At 41.8% G+C, this 20911-nt stretch overlaps 1 protein-coding gene across 1 annotated transcript; it reads left to right on the top strand.

Annotated features, from left to right (window-relative positions):
- Positions 1–8901: 8901 nt before the first annotated feature.
- On the top strand, positions 8902–20556 carry cep55l (centrosomal protein 55 like). The gene is made up of 12 exons (XM_015963145.3): positions 8902–9007; positions 9481–9710; positions 9801–9908; positions 10729–10884; positions 17744–17797; positions 18035–18170; positions 18895–19055; positions 19347–19540; positions 19621–19732; positions 19808–19879; positions 19950–20075; positions 20162–20556. The coding sequence occupies exons 2-12, from the start codon at positions 9522–9524 to the stop codon at positions 20345–20347; spliced, it is 1494 nt and encodes a 497-aa protein (XP_015818631.1). The 5' UTR covers positions 8902–9007; positions 9481–9521; the 3' UTR covers positions 20348–20556.
- Positions 20557–20911: the final 355 nt, after the last annotated feature.

The following is a 20911-nucleotide window of genomic DNA, read 5'->3' as shown; positions in this document are numbered from 1 at the left end:
AATTGATTAGTTTAGCCCTTTGATACATGAAATATGAAATCTTCAACCATGATATTTTTAACAATTTTTTTCATTCATCTTTAGGTGTGAATGAAACAAATTTCATATTTAGATATTTTTTAACATTTAAATTTTTACAAATTATTTATTACATGTCCACCTCAGTGGACAGCATGCACTCTGAACATGAAATATGTTGGCTTGACTTACTGAAGTCCAAATGGAGGGGCTCAAATGCAATAAAGTCTTCAACAGCTGTGCTTAATAGCAAAAATAAATTAACAATTTTGAGTCCTTGTTCGCTGTAGTGACCATAATGCATCAAAGGGTCAAAGATGCAGCATCATGTATTCTCTAGATTTCTACATGAAATCCATCATGGCTTAAACAGACATAAGAAGTGGAGCTGAATGTGAGTGACAAGCTCGGCTCTTTCATGACAGGGTTACTGACTTTAACTCACTATTTGTTTACTGACGAAAGCATGAGCTGAAATACTGAGCGCCCTATTCCACCATCACTCCTATTTTAATCAAGTTATATAATGTGGCGGAGGTTATTAAATACACACTGTGGCTGCCTGCTATTACGGGGTGAAATACATCAGCGGTAAGAGGTGATTAACTACAGAGGTTTGACAAAACATGGGCTGCTGAACACGTCAAGGCTACAAGTCATGAACGTATTTAGAGAAAGTGATGTAAGAGAAGACTTCTTAGCTTTAAGAACTTCTCAAGTTCTGTCGCTGGCAGGTCTCAGAAATCCAAGACGCTGTGCTAAAATAGATAAACAAAAAACAGAATTCAATCAATTCTCTTTCATTTAAACCCTAATTTAAACATGGAAACATGAAGAACATTTCAAACTTAAATGATGCACTCTGAGATTTTGCTGGATTTGTCACCTCCTGTGTCCTCTATTTCCTGGTTCCTCCCATTTCCAAACCCCTGACAGTTGATCCTTGTGTGTCTTAGTTCATTTAATGTGTGTGTGTGTGTGTGTGTGTGTGTGTGTGTGTGTGTGTGTGTGTGTGTGTGTGTGTGTGTGTGTGTGTGTGTGTGTGTGTGTGTGTGTGTGTGTGTGTGTGTGTGTGTGTGTGTGTGTGTGTGTGTGTGTGTGTGTGTGTGTGTGTGTGTGTGTGTGTGTGTGTGTGTGTGTGTGTGGTTTTGTCCATACCTCATCCTCGTGTCTCTCTTCTTTGTGTTTTCAGCCCTCCATTCCCACATTCATCCCCAGGTTTTATTCCATTCATTTTTTGTGGTTTTCAGTCTGGGGTCCAATTATGCCTGTACTTAAGTTGTGAGGTTACCACGAATATATTTGTAAAATTTACATTCATAAAATCTCAAACACACCCAATAGAATCAGATAACAGTTACAACTCTGTGTGTTTGTATAAAAGTTTTAATGAAACACCTCTAATGTGTGTATGCAGGTACACAGTTTTCGTAAGGGTTAGGGTTTTCTTGGACACAGGCAAGTGGGTCCTAAAGAAATGTAACGTCCAGCAATGGTCAGTTTTAGGAACAGTTTGACCATTCAACATCTGGTCAAAAAGGAGACACGCGACTGCATGTGTCCCCTTTAAATCAGCCTGCCTCCATACCACCAGCTGGAGCTCAGAGCCTGCAGCTCTGAAGACAGATAATGAAATGTCAACAATAATGTTCTCTCCTCAAGGTCCAATCTTTCAGGATTCTTCATGCCTCCAAATATGGAACACTCGCAGCCCGGATTAGTTGCTAAATCAAAGAACGATTTCCTAAATCAGATATGAACTTCTACAACTTATAAGCTAGATAATCATTAAATAAATGTTTGTTTATTGCTACTTATAATAATTGTAACATAATGAAATGTTTCATTAATCTGTGCTCAATGATTGAAGTTTGAAATGATTGTTATGATATGATTACAGTGATTGAAATATGTTACTGCATGTTTATATGACAAGGTCATCACCACTTGCACTCACACAAGAACAAAGTAAGGTTAATCATCTTAGGTGTGTGTCATTCTAATTCCATGTTGTTGTTCTTTTTAAAACACAGAAACAGTTTTGTTTACCTGTTTTGTCGGCAGCTGCAGGCTTCTTTGGGCTGACGCTGATGGTAGTGCGTCAGTTCCTTCTCCGTTTATCCGCGGGCAGCAGAGGACGTTGTCGTCCTCTACTGCCCGCTCTCCCCTCTCCGACGATGCAGTCCCATGCGCGGTCTAACGTGTACACTCCGTCGTCCCTGTTCATGGTCCCACATCCACGTCTCCTTATCTCTATAGCTTCTTTAATCCATCTTTTGTATTTCTGTTGTTCAATGTTTATGATCCTTGTGTTGTCCCAGTCCATTATATGGTTTTCTCTTATGCAGTGATCTGTTACGGCTGACTTTTTTATTGCACTTTCTGCTTCTTCTTTTGCTGCTCTTGTGTGTTTTCGATTTGCGTCCTTCTCACACTCCTTTCTATGTTCTATTGTTCGTGTGTTGAGTTGGCGTCCGTTTTCTCCTATGTTTGTTTTATTGCAGAGTTTGCATGGGATTTTGTAAACGACTCCACATTTAAGTCCAGCTGGTATCTTGTCTTTTGGGTGTACTAGTCTTTTTCTAACTGTTGTGTATGGTTTTGTTGGTGTGTTTATGTTGTGTTTTTTCATTGTTGCTCTTATTTTTTCTGTTATGCTTCTGATGTATGGTAGGGTTATCACTGGTTTTGGTTCTTGTCTTTCCGGAAGAAATTATATTTTCTTCTTCTTTTCCTCTCCTTTTTCTTCTTTCTACCAGGTGAGACTAAAGGTTGGTTTATGCTTGACGCGTCCGCGAGGTCCGCATGGCTCTGCGCGGCGAAATTGCGTCATTTTAACAACCACGCACCTCCGCACGGCCCACAATTTCCACAACGCGCACCTAGGAAAATTTCTAACCACACGGACGGTCGGACACGGAAAAACATGGCAGACCAGCAAGAACTAGTATGGCAGAGGTTCGTAAATAAAGACATTTGTATGATTCAGCTCTCAAAGATCACCGTGATCAACATGTTGTTAATCATTCTTGGAGAGAAATAGCTCGCACTGTCGGAGAAGACGAGGACGCTGTTAAAAATGCGTTACCTGTTTGGACTATGACTGTAACCTGAAAGAACCAGCAGAGGGCAGCAGTGCGCCCTGGAAGCATGAAGTCTGCTAATTCAACTAAGGAAAAGAATAGCTTCACCGTTGCTGTACTTGTTAGTTTAAATAAAAAACTATTAAATTAAAAAACATAAAATGTATCAGTTCGTCATCATGTCCAACACAAGGAAGCCGCATATGTTCAGATCCCTGCCCATTATTATCTGGATGCCAACCTCTGATTAGTGTCTCTGACTCCCAAACTCACCTCAAGTTGTTCGTCTTTTCCGAGTACCAGAACTACCGATCTGGTCCCAACGTGTCAGTTCCAAATTCCTTCTACTCAAGTGTTCTCTCTTCCCACAGCTTGCCGTCTCTCCCAACACGCTCCAGTGCTCGTCTGCTAGCCAGTGGCTAAATATGTGTTGTTTACTTTATCTCCACAACACTTTACTAACAGGGATGTAGTTCTCCCCGCGTTACAGAGACACTCTGACTTGTGTCTCTTTTTGCTGGTAATCCTTTGGAGTTTACGCACAGCATACACAGCGTCTCCCCAGCTGTAGCAGTGGGTAACTAGTATCAATCAATCAGATTTATTTATAAAGCACTTTTCAAACAAAGTGCTACTCAAAGTGCTTTACAAACTGACCCCATATTCCCATAACAGGATAAAAACATTAACAGACATATGCAAGCACACGCGCACACACACGCGCGCACACACACACACACACGTAAAAATTATATTTGGCTGAGTCCAGATGAGCCAAGTAAGGTAAGGCAAGGAAATGCCATCAGATAAGCCATCTGCCCCGGCAGCATCAGGTCTTCCACACCAAGTCAGGGCGCTCAGTGGAGGGGGAGCATAGAGCCCCACCTATTGAGCTTGGTAGCTTGTGGTGCCGATGTCCACTACGCCAGCCGTGAGCCACGATTAGCTAGTGGATAAGTCAGCATTGTTTACTTGATCTCCAGCATGTCCCCGGCTCACCAACACTCCTTCACCAGCCGTAGTTAACGATCAGCCAGTGATCGCTCCATAACCATGTAAGCTGGGAGTGGCAGCCAGTTTGTTTACATCGAGGTGCAGTGATCCACGTGAAACAGGTGTTGTAGGAAATTATGTTCCCCTGAAATTATCCGTTTCCCTTGGGCAGTCAAGAGCAAATATTTCAAAATCCACAGAACGTATTGTCCATTATGAGGACTAAACTACCTCAAATAAAAGATGGTTAAACTGAGTGAGATTACAATCTTTTTACATAACTTTAAAAAATGATAAATAAGCTTGCTGCAAAAGAGTGAACAAGAATGTTTTTACTGTATATTTTTAACTTTTTTATTGTTTTTAGGAGGAATTACAGATAAAAAAAATCACAATCATAACATTATTACATTACATTGCATCATTTTCCCGTAAAAGCTTATAAGAAGTATGATTGCAGAATAATTTCGAGTTAATTTGAGTTACTTTAATGAAGTTTTTGGAAAAGCACATTTGAAATCGCAGCTGATGTTTGTAAAGAGCGCGTCACGCCGGCCCGACTCAGCCTCAAGCGGCTTTTAGTTTGCCTCTGAAGTTGCAGAAATAGTTTCAGTAATTTTCATCACTTATTTTTGTGGTTTTGTTCCATTTTATTCTTGGTCCTTTTCCTCCAGTATCTCTGCGTCTCGTCTTACTCTCTGTTGATTAGCCTCACCTGGCTGTTGATAACTGTCAGTAATCAGTAATTCCTTGTCTTCCCCTCACTCTATAGAGCTCCGGACCCCACGTGACTCTCAGTTAATAGACGCCATATTGGCAGGAAAAAAAAAGGTAAACAAACACGGATCGTAAACATGAACATGAATGGGATCGGCTTGGATTTTACTTCGTCTGAGTTTACTTCACACTTTAAAACCAAAGAAATCGTTTTATATAGTCAGAAATTAAATAGACTAAACATCTCCGACCCTTACCATGCCCCTGGGATACTTTTTAAAAACGCCAGAAGCTGTCGGAGCGGACTTCTTACCGGACCTGGCCGGGGAACCCCTTGGGATTTACCTGGAGGAGCTGGCTCAGGCGGCTGGGGAGAGGGAAGTCTGGGCCTCTCGACGCTGCTGCCCCCGTAACCCGACTCCGGATAAGCGGATGAAAATGGATGGATGGATGGACAAATAACAGATTTACACATATGTAGTTTAAATTGAGTGCTGTGCTATTTTAATGTATAAATTGAATGCCAAGAGAAATCACTAATTTATTTTATTCATGGAAAAAAATCTAACATGTCAGGCAGGAGCGTCTCAGGATCTGTTTGAGATCTGTCTTGGTGAGACAGATAATAGCAATCCAAAGTGCTTTTTATGTGTGATCTGACAATTGATCAACCATCGCTTAAAAATTAAATACAGCTTAGCCGATTAATTGCTGTGATCATAAGACACGTGAACGGCAGCATGCAGAACTCACGAGGCAATGTTTTATGTGATGTTTACTTGTTGCTGTGAGTAATAAGACAGAAAAAGCCACGCCATAATAAGTTTAGGAAGCTCACTAAGAATCGTATTAAAAGCATTTAAAATAAATACCATACACAGTTGAGGCAACGTTGGTTTAAGTACCTGATATGAAGTGGTCGCTGCAAAAGTGAAAACCTTTACTCTCGGGATCCCACAGTTTCATTTTAGCCCGGTCACTAGCGCGTTTTATTACAATGATCCAACGTTTGCGGCGCTCTGGATCTTGGGGAATCCTGTAGAAGGCTGTCACCCTGTCCTGTCTCCCCACTCTGTTCAGTCCTGTGTCTCCTTATTACTCCCACCTGCCTCTCGTTTTCCAATCACCCAAGCTCCCAGCCCTCATGAATTTAAACCCTCTCAGTTCTGTGTGTCTTGTTAGTTCATTGTTTCCAAGTCCTGTGTGCATTCATCATTAAAGACCCTTTTGCATGTTCCAGTCTGTCTGCCTGCTTCCTCCCCAGCATTTGGATTTGCACATCCTCCCCACTCACCGACAAGTTCATGACACCAGCTACTGACAATTAACTGCCTTTCATTTGTAAATATAGCCATCGTGTTTGGAATGTGCTTGATAGGTGTCCTTTAGGCTGGCCTCCTCTTGTGTTCTCTCTGTTGAATCTAGTTAGCTAGACTTGTCCACCCAACAGTATAGAGCTCCGGACATCACGTGACTCTATGTTGGCAGGCAACAAAGGTAAACAAAATAAACGGGATCGGCTTGGATTTTACTCCGTCTAAGTTTACTTCACACTTTAAAACCAAATAAATTGTTTGTCAGAAATTAAATAGACTAAACATCTCCGACCCTTGCCATGCCCCTGGGATACTTTTTAAAAACGCCAGAAGCTGTCGGAGCGGACCTGGCCAGGGAATGCCTTGGGATTTCCCCCGAGGAGCTGGCCCAAGTGGCTGGAGAGAGGGAAGTCTGGGCCTCTCGACGTAGGCTACTGCCCCCACGACCCGACTCCCGATAAGCGGGCGGATGGATGGATGGATGGACAAATAACATAGATTTACTTGTAAGAATTTTAAATAGAGTGCTGTGCAGTTTGAATGTATAAAATGAACACCAAGAGAAATCACTAGTCAATAACAAATAGTCCAGCTGCGGGCTTCTGCCTGCCAAGATGGTGCCGTTTTGATTTGAACTGTTGCAGGCCGGGAGAAGTGACGTCAACTCCCAGAGCTCTATTTATGACAGACTGCTTTTGTGAAACCTTTACATAAGTGTGCATGCTTCATAGTCTATATTGGAGGAGTGTACAAAAACTTTTAAAGACAAGGGCCCAAATCACTGAGTGGAAAGTCTGGGGAAGGAGCTCACTTCTGATGTCATCAGCTGAGAGGGACAGAGAGAGACGAGCTGGGGGGTGGGGGACAGTGAAGGTGAGAAGAGCGAAGAGCTAAAGCCTGATTCATGCTTCTCCGTCTGCGTCAGTGCGGAGACACGCAACGTCCTTGCGGGCCTGCCGGAGAGCTCCGCAAGGATGGTCGAGCTCTCTTTTCTAAACATCCGTCAGTCGAGACGGACAACGCAAGCATGTGATTGGTCAGGACGCCGCTGTTGTCTACACCGCCGGCATTGCGCCCTCAAAAACATAAAGAAAGCCAAGGATAACTAGTGGCAGACATGGAGCAGCTTGAATACCTCGCGAAAAAACTAAAAACATGAATGTTTAATTCCCCGTGACAGGAGGAGTGAAAAGATGCACAGCAAGCGTTTTATTTGTGGACGGAAATGACAGGAAACATGGGTTTAGAGGTGGCGAGCGCATGAAGAGGTGGAGGAGAATGAGAGACAAATTCGTCTGTGTTAAAAAGTCTCCTATATACAAAAAAAAAAAAAACACTATCTTGGACCGGATACATGACAGGATACTACAGAACCAAGCTACGCCTTCTGTTGTACTGGTGGGGAATTGCTTTGCAACGCTCCCCAGGAGACGGAGAAGTATGAGAGCAAAATGCTTCCGTCAGTCCGTGCGTGTGTGTCCCTTGCGGAGCTGATGGAGAAGCATGAATCAGGCTTAAGCATGAGGGGAGTAGATGTAGGCGAGTTAACTCAGTTTAGGTTGTAAGCCCGCATTTTTCCCTCTGCAATCTTAGATTTCTTCTTCTTGTTAATTGTGGTTTTAATGTCTTAGGTTAGGATTTATTGTTGGGGAAGCAACAAACTGTTCCTTTGTGTACAGAAGTTAATGTAATCAGTGATGCAGATTGTCTATATTGTTGCGATGGAAACAGAGATTAGCTGCCTTTCATTTGTAAAGAGAGCCATCATCTGCACTCCATCTGTTGGAATGTGCCTGATGAGTTTATTTTCCCCTGAATGTAAGGTTCCTGGACTACAAGGCAGGACAACGGGAAGATGCTACTGTTAAGGGTCCGGTCTAGGGGGCAGACCCGCATCAGAAGAAATGTCCTGAATAACAGGAGAAATGAGGAGACAGCAGGCAGTTAACTGGGTTTGATGCAGCCTTGCTTCCTTGTATTTTATTTACAAAAATTATATTAAAAAACATCTCTTCATTTAAATTTCTTTTGTCTTTTTCATAACCAAACTGGACTATATTTAATAACATTCCATCATTTTACTATGACCTTGAAGGTCTCATCAAATTCAGCTGGTCGATTAAAATATGTACTGTCTTTAACTGACACACATAGCCCCTCCCAGATGACAGAGCTTCTCACCCTGGAAGAGCACAGCCACCCTGCAGAGAAAACTAATTTCAGCCGATTGTGGATACAATCTCATTCTTTCAGTGACTACCCAATGGTCGCTACCATAGGTAAGGGTTGAGACTTATCGACTGGTAAATTGAGAGCTTTGCCTTCAAGCTCACCTCTCTCTTCACCACGACAAACCGATACAACGCCCACATCACTGCAGACGCAGCACCAATCCACCTGTTGATCTCGCACTCCATCCTTCCCTCACTCGTGAACAAGACCCTGAGATACTTAAACTCCTCCATTTGAGGCAGGGCCTCATCGCTGACCTAGAGAAGGCATAGTTTTGTGGGAAGTTTTGGAGGACTTTTTTAAAAGGTGATGGTTTTCATGCACTGCTGTGGACTGAAGCTCACTTTGATCCAAACAAAGACAAGTTTCACACATTTGGTCCACCTTTTTGTAATTTTTTTATTTTAGGTTGTTTCAAAGTTTCTAAGTTCAGTCAGAAGTTGCATATGAGCACTGGCACAAAGTACCGCCCATCATTTCACACACCGGCACACTCGGGACTTTGTTACCATTCGCACCCCGCCCCCTCATTACGGACGTGACGTCAACGCGCTGCCATTCAAACTTCAGGAAATAAAAGTGTGGGCTAAACAACGGTCTCCGTCCAGACATCCTAGTTTGGGTGGATATTTTCGATTCTTCTCTCGTGTAAGTATGTTTTTATTTGTGCATTAATTAATCTAGACAAGGGACGTTTGTTCTGCCCTTAAACGCTAACATTTGAAAACATATTCGGCGATTTTTCAGTAATTTACCTCCATCAGTTAGTTTCCGAAAAGACAGGTGCGGCAAAGAGTGTCTATCTTATGGCTTTCACGCGTAATTACAACTTTATAACGACGTTTGATTAAAATTGCCAGACTTTAGAGCATAAGGAGTTAGATTAGGTGTAAAAAAGGACGTTAAAGAAACACATTCGTTGAGTGGGTGCAGTTTTTAGCTCGTTTCAATCAATTTGTTTATATTTTGTCCTGTTTTTGATCCAACTTATTTAGAAAAAATAAAGCTAATAAAACTAGTTTTCACCGCCTAATGGCACTTATAAGAGAGTAAATACGTTAATGTTCTCTTTCTGCTGGATGTTATGAAACCATCCTATTTTAAATGTTTCTTCTCTCTAGATCACTCCACTGTTGCATCCGCAGTGCCAACAGAGGAAACCATGACCTCTAAAGGTGCCAAAGAGACCCTCGTCTCCAGGTTGGGATTCAAATCCAGCAGCTCAGTCTCCAAAGCTGAAGCAGAGCTTGAAAAAGTCAGGAAGGAGAACGCTCATCTGAGAAAAAAGGTGGACGAAATGGCCAAACGGCACATCAAGCCAGCAGACTCAGACAAAAGCAAGCTCCTGGAGGTAAAGAAGCATTGCACTAAAGATATGCAGCACCTTTAGGTTGTTTTTATCTTTTTTTGTCTTCATGTATATGTAATATTTTTTTCTTAGAGGATTCTTTCCCTCGAGACGCTGCGTGAGAGGAACAATCAGCAGCTACTGGTTAAAGAGCAGGAACTGGAAACTCTGAGACGGCAGCTGACAGCTCGAGGAGGAGAGGTACACACACTGACAACTGTGTGTGAAAATATGTGGTCCATAAATCACACACACATATATATATATATAGTCAAGGATCCATCAAGAGGAGCCCCGTACACACGGGCACATGGAAAACCACGCAGAGGCATTACTGTCCCAATCTGAATAAGAAGATACCCACAGCTGTGTAGGCTTCAGCTTGTGAAAGCCCCCCACCCCGAATCTTGGTGTTATACTGGTGGCATATGTAGGCAACTGGGGGGGGGGGGTCATAGAATCACAATGAGCTGCCACAAACAGGAGGGAAATAGCTTCTATCCCTTTTTGACAGCAGCTCTGCAAAGTGAAGTTTAGACAAGCAGCAGAAGCTGCAAACCAACACACGCCGTTTTATTCTGTACAGCTGACGTTTATAAACTATTTGTGTGTTGTGGCTGTCTGTACGGATTAGCATTCGAGACTTGTTACAGTTTGACACGGGCGTGAAAATTCACGCTGCCCATTTGCGGCTGTTGCTTATCCTCGTGTAATCTGTCTTCTATTGTTGCGGAAATGGCTCTCTAATTTAGTCTAGCCGGAGTGGCGGTGAGCCAAACTCTGAGATGACACGCTGATAGATGGAATATCAGCGTTTTGTTTTGCCCAGACATTAATCACGCTTGCCTCCTCCTCATTAAGTTTCATCAGTGGAAGCGCCAAGTGGGCAACGCCACCAGACTTCTAGCCATGTGATGTCAATAAGAGATATTTGCAGCCACACATAAACATTCCTTTTAAAGGGTTAACACGGTTTGTTATAGAGGCTTCTCAAGTTGCTGCTATTTTTTTTGCATTTCAGGTGGTAGCATCGCTGCAGGCCCAGCTGGAGCAGCGGAGAAGAGAGGCAGAGCAGAGGGACACGATGTTCCAGAGCTTGTCACAGGAGACTGAGAATCTAAAAAACAAGCTGGCCACCGTTTCTGCTCGTTGTCAGGCCCTGGAAGGACAGGCTGCGGTAGGCTGACCCTAATGCAATCATTTATTTTTTTAACCTGTCAGAATGATTAACACTAGAACTCCCAGAGAGTTGTCAGTTGACCGGGCTGTTAGCTAGGATTCTTAATCACTTGTGGATGGTTGCCTTTGTTCTGTAAATGTGGTAATTACATGTGAATCGGTGGTGTAGTGACAATTCATTCAAAGATTCAAACATTTCAAGTTCCAAAATGTTTGTTTTCATACTCAGGTCAAATGAAAGGCAGCTAATGATCAGTGATTTAATCAGAGTTATTAAACCAGAGCTGTAGAAAGAGAGAGTTACGAGGTTTGAACTCGCCGACTCGCGGTCACATGGTTCATGAAGCTCTCAATAGTTCCAAACATCCCAGCACCGTAAGTCAGTTTGAACGGCGTATGGTGGGACAAATCACAAAAATTGAATAATGTCACATTAGTTTGACAATTTTTGGTAATTATTGAATAATATTATATATTATGTCCTAATTCCTTCACAAAGTAGCCCATTTATTTATTTATTTATTTATTTTTCCGAGCATTTGTAGGAAGACACCCGTGACTGTTGTACATTACAGGGATACGACTGTCCTAACACACTGTAGAACACATTTAGACCACATACATTACTATAATATATTATAGCAATGCATTTGATGTAGTAATGCAACACAATTTGAGTTTCAAGTTCTAAAAAGGTTAATTCTTCATTTTATCTTCAATTTTTTATGATATTTTTACCTCTTTTATATTTTAATTGTTCTTTTGAAGCGACTCGTGCTTTTTTTTTTTTTTTGTTAAGCGCTATATAAAAAATCCTTTCTTGTCCTTTGTGTGCTTCTGTGAAGTCTTTGGATGGACAAGTTCAGTTGAACAGATTCAAGACAGAAGGGAGGCAATTAGAGCCACTGAGCCAGCCTGAAAGACTGACAACCCCCAACACCCAAGCACGTTCCACTGGCCATCGTCTGTGGCTGGCTGCATTTACAAATGAAAGGCAGCTAACGATCAGTGATTTAAACCAGAGCCATTGACCCTTTTCACCGAGGTCACCTAATCATGTGGGTCCACGATGCTGGATGGCAAAAGCATGTAAACAGTGAGCGATTACTAAACAAAGGGAAAAGTAGAGCCTGAAATTGTTTTTGCGATCAAAACAAAAACAAAACTCCAGCATTCCTTCAACTGGTTCATGCCCAGTTCAGTTATCAGAAGAAGCACATCTATCGGGGGCTCATAGAGAGCGATATGTGAACTAGCTTACCAACGTTAGCTTACATTCTCTCTGCAGCTGTTCACCGATGTAAACATGTTGCTGACTTTGCCTAAATTCACCCCGCTGGATTTATAACTTTATGTTGTAAACAGCGTTTCACTTTACATCAAAGCTGATTTTTTAAAAAGTCCGGCTCTCTACCAGCTTCTGTTGCTGGTGGTGTTACCGGGTTCAGCTGCTGCTCTCACACCGGAATGAGAAGATCCCTGAACGGCAACGCTCATATAAATAAATAACTTAATTTTAACACACAATCATACATCGGAGCTTTAATATTGTTAATAATTGTCTCACTTTACACTACAGTGGACGGAGCGCAGCCTCCGTGGTGAAATACCCATCCATCAGGATTATCAATACCTAGTATAAACAAACACATCACATTTATCCCTGTCCCTGTCTTCCTCGTGAAATAAATGAACGTTAATCTTACCCGGTAAAAACATGTTCGCTGCAAATCTGAGGGCTGCTAATCCGCTTGATTGATCGCTGCAGTTCATCTCCGTCCATCAAAGTTATTAAAAAAACAAAATGAGTTGAGTTTACGTCCTTGTCGGTTAGTGCAGCCAACCACGCAGCAAGCTTACGATAACCATTTTACTGTCAAATCAACTAAATAAAAGTGATAAAAGGCTACAAACTGGCTCGTTTTGACTAGCTTCACTTGAGTTTCAACGGGTGTAAACAGTGTTTTTGCCGTCCGTCATGGCGAAGGCGGCTGTCTCATGAGTGGCGTGACGTCACGTGCAAAGGGTCAACAGAGAGAGAGTTACGACACGCTTTGACTCGCGGTCACGTGGTTCATGGAGCTCTCAATAGTTCCAAACATCCCAGCGCCGTAAGTCAGTTTGAACGGCGGACGGTGGGACAGATCACAAAAATTGAATATTGTCACATTTCCCCTGGCAATTTTTGGTAATTATTGAATAATATTATATATTATTATTATGTCCTAATTCCTTCACAAAGTAGCCTATTTATATTTTTCCGAGCATTTGTAGGAAGACAGACACCCGTGACTGTTCTACATTACAGGAACACGACAGTCCTAACACACTGTAGAACGCATTTAGACCACATACATTACTATAATATATTATAGCAATAAATTTGATATAGTAATGCAACACACTGCTCTAATATAATAATAATAATAACTAAGTCCTACAAGAAGCCCTAAACTCGAGTTGTAACATCCATTTTAAAGTGTTTATTGAAAGCTAGAAATCTGCTCCAGCTTACCTTGAAGAAAACATGTAGCTGTTTATGGTTTGAATGATCTATTATGTTCAGTAGAATACATTTTACAGTCATTACTTCATATGTTTATGTGAAGACAGTACATGCATCTATAACCCAGTTTATCCGGCTTCTATAGCCTGACTAATAGCAACTAATAAAAAAGAAATTTTCAATAAAACTGTATGGTCAAACACAGTAGATGAATAAGTGTAAAGAAATGAATAAGCTGAACTATTAATTATGAGCAATGTACTCAAGACCTAATGAAACTCTTTTGAATAACTTTATTTTGAATTTTATTCAAATAAAATTTGTCAGTGGGTTAAAATTTGAAATGACAAATTTTAGGGTTGGATAAAATTTTAAAATGCAATTTGACATCTCAGTTTGAAGGTTAAAAATCTGACAGAGATGGAAAGAGAGTGTGTGCTTACTGTGGATGAGATGGCAATCACTCCAGGCGTGCATGTCACGTTTAGGAGAGGAGGTTGGACCCAGGATGCAGAAGTACCCAGAACGACTCAAAGGCAGGAGAGGTTTTAAGAAAAACAAGTCCTTTATTTAAGGAGGATGTGCTAAAAAGTCCAAAGCAGGAAATAAGACTAACACTCAAAAAGTTGAAAACTCAAAATTAACAAAGCTCACACATGAGCAGGGACTCGGCGAGACTCGAGAGGGGAACGAACAACGCAACACGTACGACAATGACCCAACAAACACTGAAGGACAAGCCAGGCTTTTAACACAGAGGAAAGCAATCAGGGGAACAGGTGACAGGTGTGATCAATTAACTCCATGGGGAGGGAAAACCAAGCAGAGGGGAAGATAACATAACCTATAAAAACACTAAATAACTAAACCCAGAAACTAAGGGCCAAGATAAACAACTAATGACAGGAGGAGTGAGGAAGACTAATTAACAAGTGGGGAAGGACACAAACACTAAAGGGAACAAATAAAATGAAAAGCTGAACCTATAGAAAATAAAACTACAGAGGGGTGACTGGAGAGACCTGAGAAGCTGGGAAGCACCAGGAGACACATGAGGAGAAGACAGAGGACAAACAGGAGGGGGCTGGGGACCAAGGGGACACAGAACATGACAGTGTATCCCTCCATCACAGACCCAACTGGGTTTAGCCACCACCGTTGTTCCTCGTCAGCTCTCCGCTCAGCCACTATGAAAACATGAAGATGAACACACAACACAGTTTAACCTTTAATGGTTACATAAGATTTTTGTTTTAGTAACTCTTTGACATTTATTTATTGATAGTTATGTTATTGTTAATTCTTGTTTCTTGTCATTCCTTACTTAATAGCAAAATTACAAATGCTAATATTATAAAGCAAGTGGAAAAGAGCAGTTTTATGGAAAATGTCTAATTTTTAAAAGTTATTGTGTTCGACTACTGTTCTTGAAATATCGTAATTCTATTCTTATTACTTGAGTCCACAAAACAGAACAACATATCTTCTTACGTTCGTAATCTTGTTTGTCTCATGCTTCAGCAGTTCGTTGCAGTCAGGGTTATTAACTGACAAATATTAAATAATTACATGTCTTCACAATCACATTTTCTTTATTTTTGGTCTCTCCATTTGTGCTTCCATTTCTGATGCATGTTCGTGTTGATACAGCAACCAGCAGCGTATTTTACAAAAAATCCCAAATAAAACTAATAATGTAAAAAGTTTATAACCTATTTCAAACTGTGGGGAATATTTTTAAAACGTATAATCAAACAAACTGAAATAAACCCGTCTGCAGCTCATCAAGCTTGTCTAAACCCTCCTGCTCACAATCAACAAGCTGCACACAATTAGCTCATTAAAGGTTATCTAGAAAAACCTGGCAACAAAATATCATTGTTGGCTTATTTTGGTATGAAGCGGTTAGCTAACGCTTCACAATGCAATAAAATGATGACATTTCATCAACTTACTGGAGAAAATCCTTCCGAAACACCGAACGTGAACTACGGTCAATGCAGCAGCAGGGCTGTGTGGAACTATTCGAAGCTACATGAACCACGTGACTTCCCCATTCCATTCTTTCCATAGAAGTCTATTGGAGTGTTGCAACTCTCTTTCTTTGTAGCTCTGTATCAAACCAATCACTCATTTGACAAAGCTCTGGTAGAGCTGCGGGAATCAGAAAATGCTGGGAGTTCTGGTGTTAATTGTTCTGAAAACATGCCTCTTCTTCCACATGAGCTGCCTCTTAATGAAAGAGTTGGCTGTGAACTTGTGCTGGTACAGCCTGTGAAGTATTTAGTGTTTTAAAATGAATGAATGAATGATTAAAAACGATCTTGGAGCTTCTTGCTTTTATTCTTTTGCACTAAAGCATCAAGAAGCTGAACTGGCGGCGTTATCCCTCGCCACCCACCCACACTGTGCATCTCCCCGCAGGCATAAGATTAAATCTTGCAGCAGCTTTTTGTCCTCTGCCTTCATCCCAACATTCTCTTTCTATTGCACAACATCTGATTCAGAACATGCTTTTTTTTCCGTAATATTTTCACCAAATTAGCTAATTTCTCTGCATCATTTTCTCACCTCAGTCATAACTGGTGTGATGAGCTTCCATTTATGGTTGGATGAGTGGATAGAGCTGCTTTTAATGTTCATGTTAAAGACATTTATTGAATATTTTAAACAAATGTTTTCCAGATTGTTTGAGGTTGCAGCTCCTTTTCTATCCATCAGGTGGCAGTGTTTGTTCTAGGTTTCAAAACCCAAATAAACTCAGTAAAGGTGAACATTTAGTTATTCATCTAAATGTTTTGTCCTTTTCAGCAGTAAGAGCTACTAATTACAGAAGAGAAATGTAGAACATGCTGCTTTAAAAGGTCTTGGTAGTAACGTACATCAAAAACAATTAGCTTGTCCTACACAAGCTTTAAAAAATAACATGAGGTAAAAATTTAGATTAGGTTTTTTTTTTTCCTTTTTGCAGGTTTTACAGTTGAGTAAGGATGTAAACATGATCCATTAGGTGTTTCCTCCTTCCCAGCCCAGAAGTTCTGGCATAGTTCACACGTCCTGTTTAATTCCTTTAAGCCATCTCTTGGATGCATCATTGTAATAAGATGTAAAAAGGGGAAAATACGCATGTGTGACTCACAGGTCGCAGGATGTTTAAAGGTTATTTGTTTATTTTCTTTTAAGCTAGATGTTCTGAGATTGTTTTTATGATATTTTTAAACTGAAACAACAAAGCTCTAGTGTGCAGAGGGTAATTATAAATAGATGGAGCTACTTGTGTCACTTTTAAATATTCAGCATATTGATGGAATAGCAATGCTAAGCTGTCAGCTAATGTTCCCTACAGCTGGTTTCAGATTCACCTGCCACAGAGACCTCAGGTGTGTGTGCAGTGGGGCTTCAGGTAACATGCAGGGGGCTTGAGTGAGTGTATAGGTATTATAATTTGTGTGTTTCTCTATAGTCTGTGTTTAAAACGTATCAAACTTTTTGTGCTTGTGTCTCGGTTAGTTTTAATATTCTTGGACTGCTCTTCCCTTTGCAGCCTCTCTGGCTCGTTTAGTCTCGTGAGAAACATCCTGAGTGTGGCGGAAGTTGCTGCTAGCCCTGGAAGACGTGTAAACCAATCTGATGCTGTAAGATCTCAAAGTCGTGATTGTTCGTGTGCTTCCGGTCACAGAGCGGTGAAGAGTCTTTGGGGTTCTTGGGGAGCTCGTCGCAGGGCGCTGCAGCTGTGAGCACTGCTCTGGGGACGGAGCTGACTCCAGGGTCGGTGACCCGGGTCATCAAGCCAAGGCTTTGAAAAGTAGTGGAGCATAGATTCCTCACTCGCTGCTGTGTGGTTTTCTTGCATTATTTAGAATCAGGTGGAATATATTAAAGCAGTGAGCCTGTGTGCGATTTGGAGCCTCTGGCAGATCTGCACTTTTGTTTCTGAGATTTTCTTCTGAAAAACTAAACAGAAAAAAGCAGAAATGTCAAGTGCATTAAAAACTGTTCCTATCATTTGCTGTTAGCACAACTTAGTCATGTTGAAAATGGTTATTTTTAAATGCATCTTCTCAGCAGCTGTGTGTGAAATACCAACTGTGTGGATCACTAGAAGGCACAGATGCTACGAGCTGCTTCACGTTGCGTCTTCATGCATAACCCATGGATTTTATTTATTTATTTATTTTCCAGAAGAAGTGGATTATCCAAACTGAATCCAATTCAGAATAAATCAAATCTCTTTTTTATTTTTATTTTTTTGTTTGAAGACGGTCAAACAGAAGTGACTGATTTATTTTGGAGCAGCTGAAATGAGTCGTTTGTATTTAAGACTTTTGAAGAAAACCTTCTCTCTCCCCAGAATGGAACGAGTCCTCCTGCAGACCTGCTACTTGTACAAGAACAACTGAGAGACGTGAGTGCAGTGGCTGTAATGTGTGTGTTTCTGCCTGCTTGGACACATTCCTTTAATCAAAGATTGCTGGGTTTGTGAAACGTGATTGTGGGTCGTCGTGAGCCGGGTTTGGACTGCGGTGTTGGGTTATGACAGGATTTTTTAAATTCAGAGTGATGATTGGGTGAATCTGAACATAGTTCCTCTCTTGACGTGAAATCAGAAGAATGCATTCTCTTGGTGTCTTGTTTTCTTCAGGCTCTTGAAAAGAACCAGCAGTGGCTGGCTTACGATCAGCAGAGAGAGGCCTACGTTCAGTCTGTTGTTGCTCGTTCTCTGGAGCTGGAGCAGCAACTGAATCAGCAGAAAACCAACCCTGAAACCACGTCAGAGGGTAACGCCGACGTCTCGCTCTTTCAAACCGTGTCAGGACCTGTTGATAACCAGAGATGCTCCTATTCTGTCTTGAGGGCAGATTGCCATTTCTTGCAGCTCTGACCTGCCAACACCAATTCAGACCCAGTCCAATTCATCAGAAATAATTCAGATTATCAGCTTACTTTTTAAACTAGATTTTTCAGTTGCTGATCGTTATTATTCTGGATGTAAAAATTCCCACATGGCTGAAATGTTGTTGCTGGTGTTATTTGCTGCTCAGTAATGGCTACACAAGTATCTAATCGTCACATTTCCTATTGGCCCATGATCAGTTTAACTTGTCATAATTAACGGTGGCCAGTCACAATCATCAGAAACTGTTGATTAAAATCTTTACATTTCCAAGGGCACCTATGTAAATATTTCTACTAATTTGGCAAAAACTGAAGAATTTAAAGTCACATAATGACGCGTTTCCCTGTATAATTACTTGAGGTTAGAGTTGCCTGCTGTGGTAGCTCCTTGAACAGCCTCTGTTCAGAAAAATAGCTTTTACGTCCAACAGGACTGATGAGCAAACGGCTAGTCCAAACTTAAAATTGATCCATCTTAAGAATTCCAGTGTTTGTGGTTTTTTTTTTTTTTTTTTTTTTTTTTTTTTTTTTTTTTCAGAAATCTTTACACAATTGTAAATTATCCACAAAGATGAGGCTAAAGACTAAATGCTTTTTGTTTGCTAGCTCCTCTTACTTCAGCCCCCAGCAGCTCTCCAGGGACGGAGAAGGAATCTGAGATGAAAAGCCACTATGATGAGTTGGTTTTAGGGCTGCAACGGGACCTGGAGCACCAGAAAGACCAGACTACCAGAGCCGAGCGAGACCTGAGTGTGAGGGAGGAACAGGTAAATGACTGAAACGATTGCATGCATTTTAGTGCACCATGAACACCGTTTATTCTGCTTGCCGTGGCGTGTGTTAAATCTTTAGTAAACCTCGTCCCTGGACTCCCTCAGGAGGTGAACAAATCCATTGACATTCCCTCCTTTGAAACGACTGTGAATCAGTATGCAGTTGATTATCTGGAGTCCTTGGATTCAGACATCTTTATAATTGATCTGCGGTGCTTGATTGAAGAACTGAGTAGACGCCAAACAGAAACTGTTTTGCAATTTGTTTGTCCACCGCCTCTGCAGGCCTTGAAAGCTCAGGCTGAGCTGCAGTCTCAGAGGCAGCAGGTCAGCAAGGCCCGGCAGGAGATGTCAGCGCTGCAGAGGAAGTATGAAGACAAGTGCAGCGAGCTGTCGGCCTTTCTGATGAAGTATGACGAGAAGATCAAAGAGCTGGATGAGGTCAAGGTCCAGCTGCAGGCAGAGCGGTTAGGCAACAGGTAAATTCAGACAGCTGTGGTGGCCGCTGTCAGACAACCGTGGCATTACTGGTAATCATGTGACCTCCATAAACACCCAGACATGCAGCAAACGAAGAAAGAACAGTGTCCGACAGGATGAGAGCAGAACTGGAGAGTACAGGGAGGCGACTGGATGAAGAGAGGAAGAGGTCTGCTGAGCTCCTGATGCAGGTGAGAGACAGCATGTCTTTGCGTTTACTCACCTTCCACCAAAGGGTAGGGGTTTAAACACAAATAAATGTGCAGGTGAACATGCTGCAGAAGTCTCTGCTGAGCCAGAACGAGGAGCGCAGGAGAGTCGCTGCACTGGAACAACAGGTAACCACTAACAACTCATCCCAAAACGCTTCCTCTTGTCCTCTCCGCTTACATCCCTGTCTCCTCTAAGATCCAGCTCTCTGCCAAGGACTTTGAAAATGAAAAAAGTAATCGCCAAAGTATGCAGCAGCAATTACACAAGGTGCTGAAGGAGCTGCGCAAAGCTCGCGAACAGATTGCTCAACTGGAATATGCCGTAAGTCTCATCAGTTCTTCAAACTCTTGATGTAATTTAAAGCGTTCACCAGTGTAGGACGCTAAAAACGATGTTTTTGGTTTCAGAAGCAGCCAAACGCCCAGTTTTCAGAGCCTAGTTCGTACAACAGGCTTGAGTTTGATGCAACGTCTCCATCTAAAGTCAGCAGCCTCCTGGATGAGAGTTTCTTGGAGTGTCCAAAGTGTCACACTCCCTACCCAGCCAGTCGCCACAGAGAGCTCCTGGTGCACATCGACGACTGCTATGCCTGAAAGGGCGTCCAACTTAGGTCATAGAGAAACACTGGCGTTTTCTCAACCACTCCTCTCTTAAAAATGCATTTAAAGCCAAAAGTCTTAGTTCCTGTTAGGAGCGAGTTTAATTGGAACTGAATCAAAGTTAGCTGTTTGGCTGGATCGGGCCCACTGCAGTCGAGAGGCCCGTATTTCTACAGGCTGTTTCTCAAACAGCACTTGTAAACAAACTGGAACCAAATCAGTTCCCAGTTTGTCAAAACAGAGCTAAGGAAGTTGAGAACTCGGAACAACAGACCAGTAGAGCCACTCCCATAATACACCCATCCAGGTAAAACTCAGACGTGTCCCAGTAGCACCCTCATTCACACACGTTCAGGTGGAAAAGTCCCACATCTCCAGGAAAGCGTGGTTTTCCTTCTTCAGCCCACCCACTCACTCCAGTGAAATAACTCCATCATCAGAACATGACTTCATTACTTCTGAGACTGGCTCTCCAAATATTGGTGAACGATTTTCTGCCACAACACGATCCAAGTGTTCGTATCATTTAGATGTTACTGAGCTGCAGAGCTGATCACT

This window comes from Nothobranchius furzeri, chromosome 16 (genome assembly GCF_043380555.1).
Source record: "Nothobranchius furzeri strain GRZ-AD chromosome 16, NfurGRZ-RIMD1, whole genome shotgun sequence".
Classification (NCBI taxonomy): Eukaryota; Metazoa; Chordata; class Actinopteri; order Cyprinodontiformes; family Nothobranchiidae; genus Nothobranchius; species Nothobranchius furzeri.
Note: the sequence above shows the minus strand (reverse complement) of the source record. Positions and strands in the feature narration are given on the sequence as shown.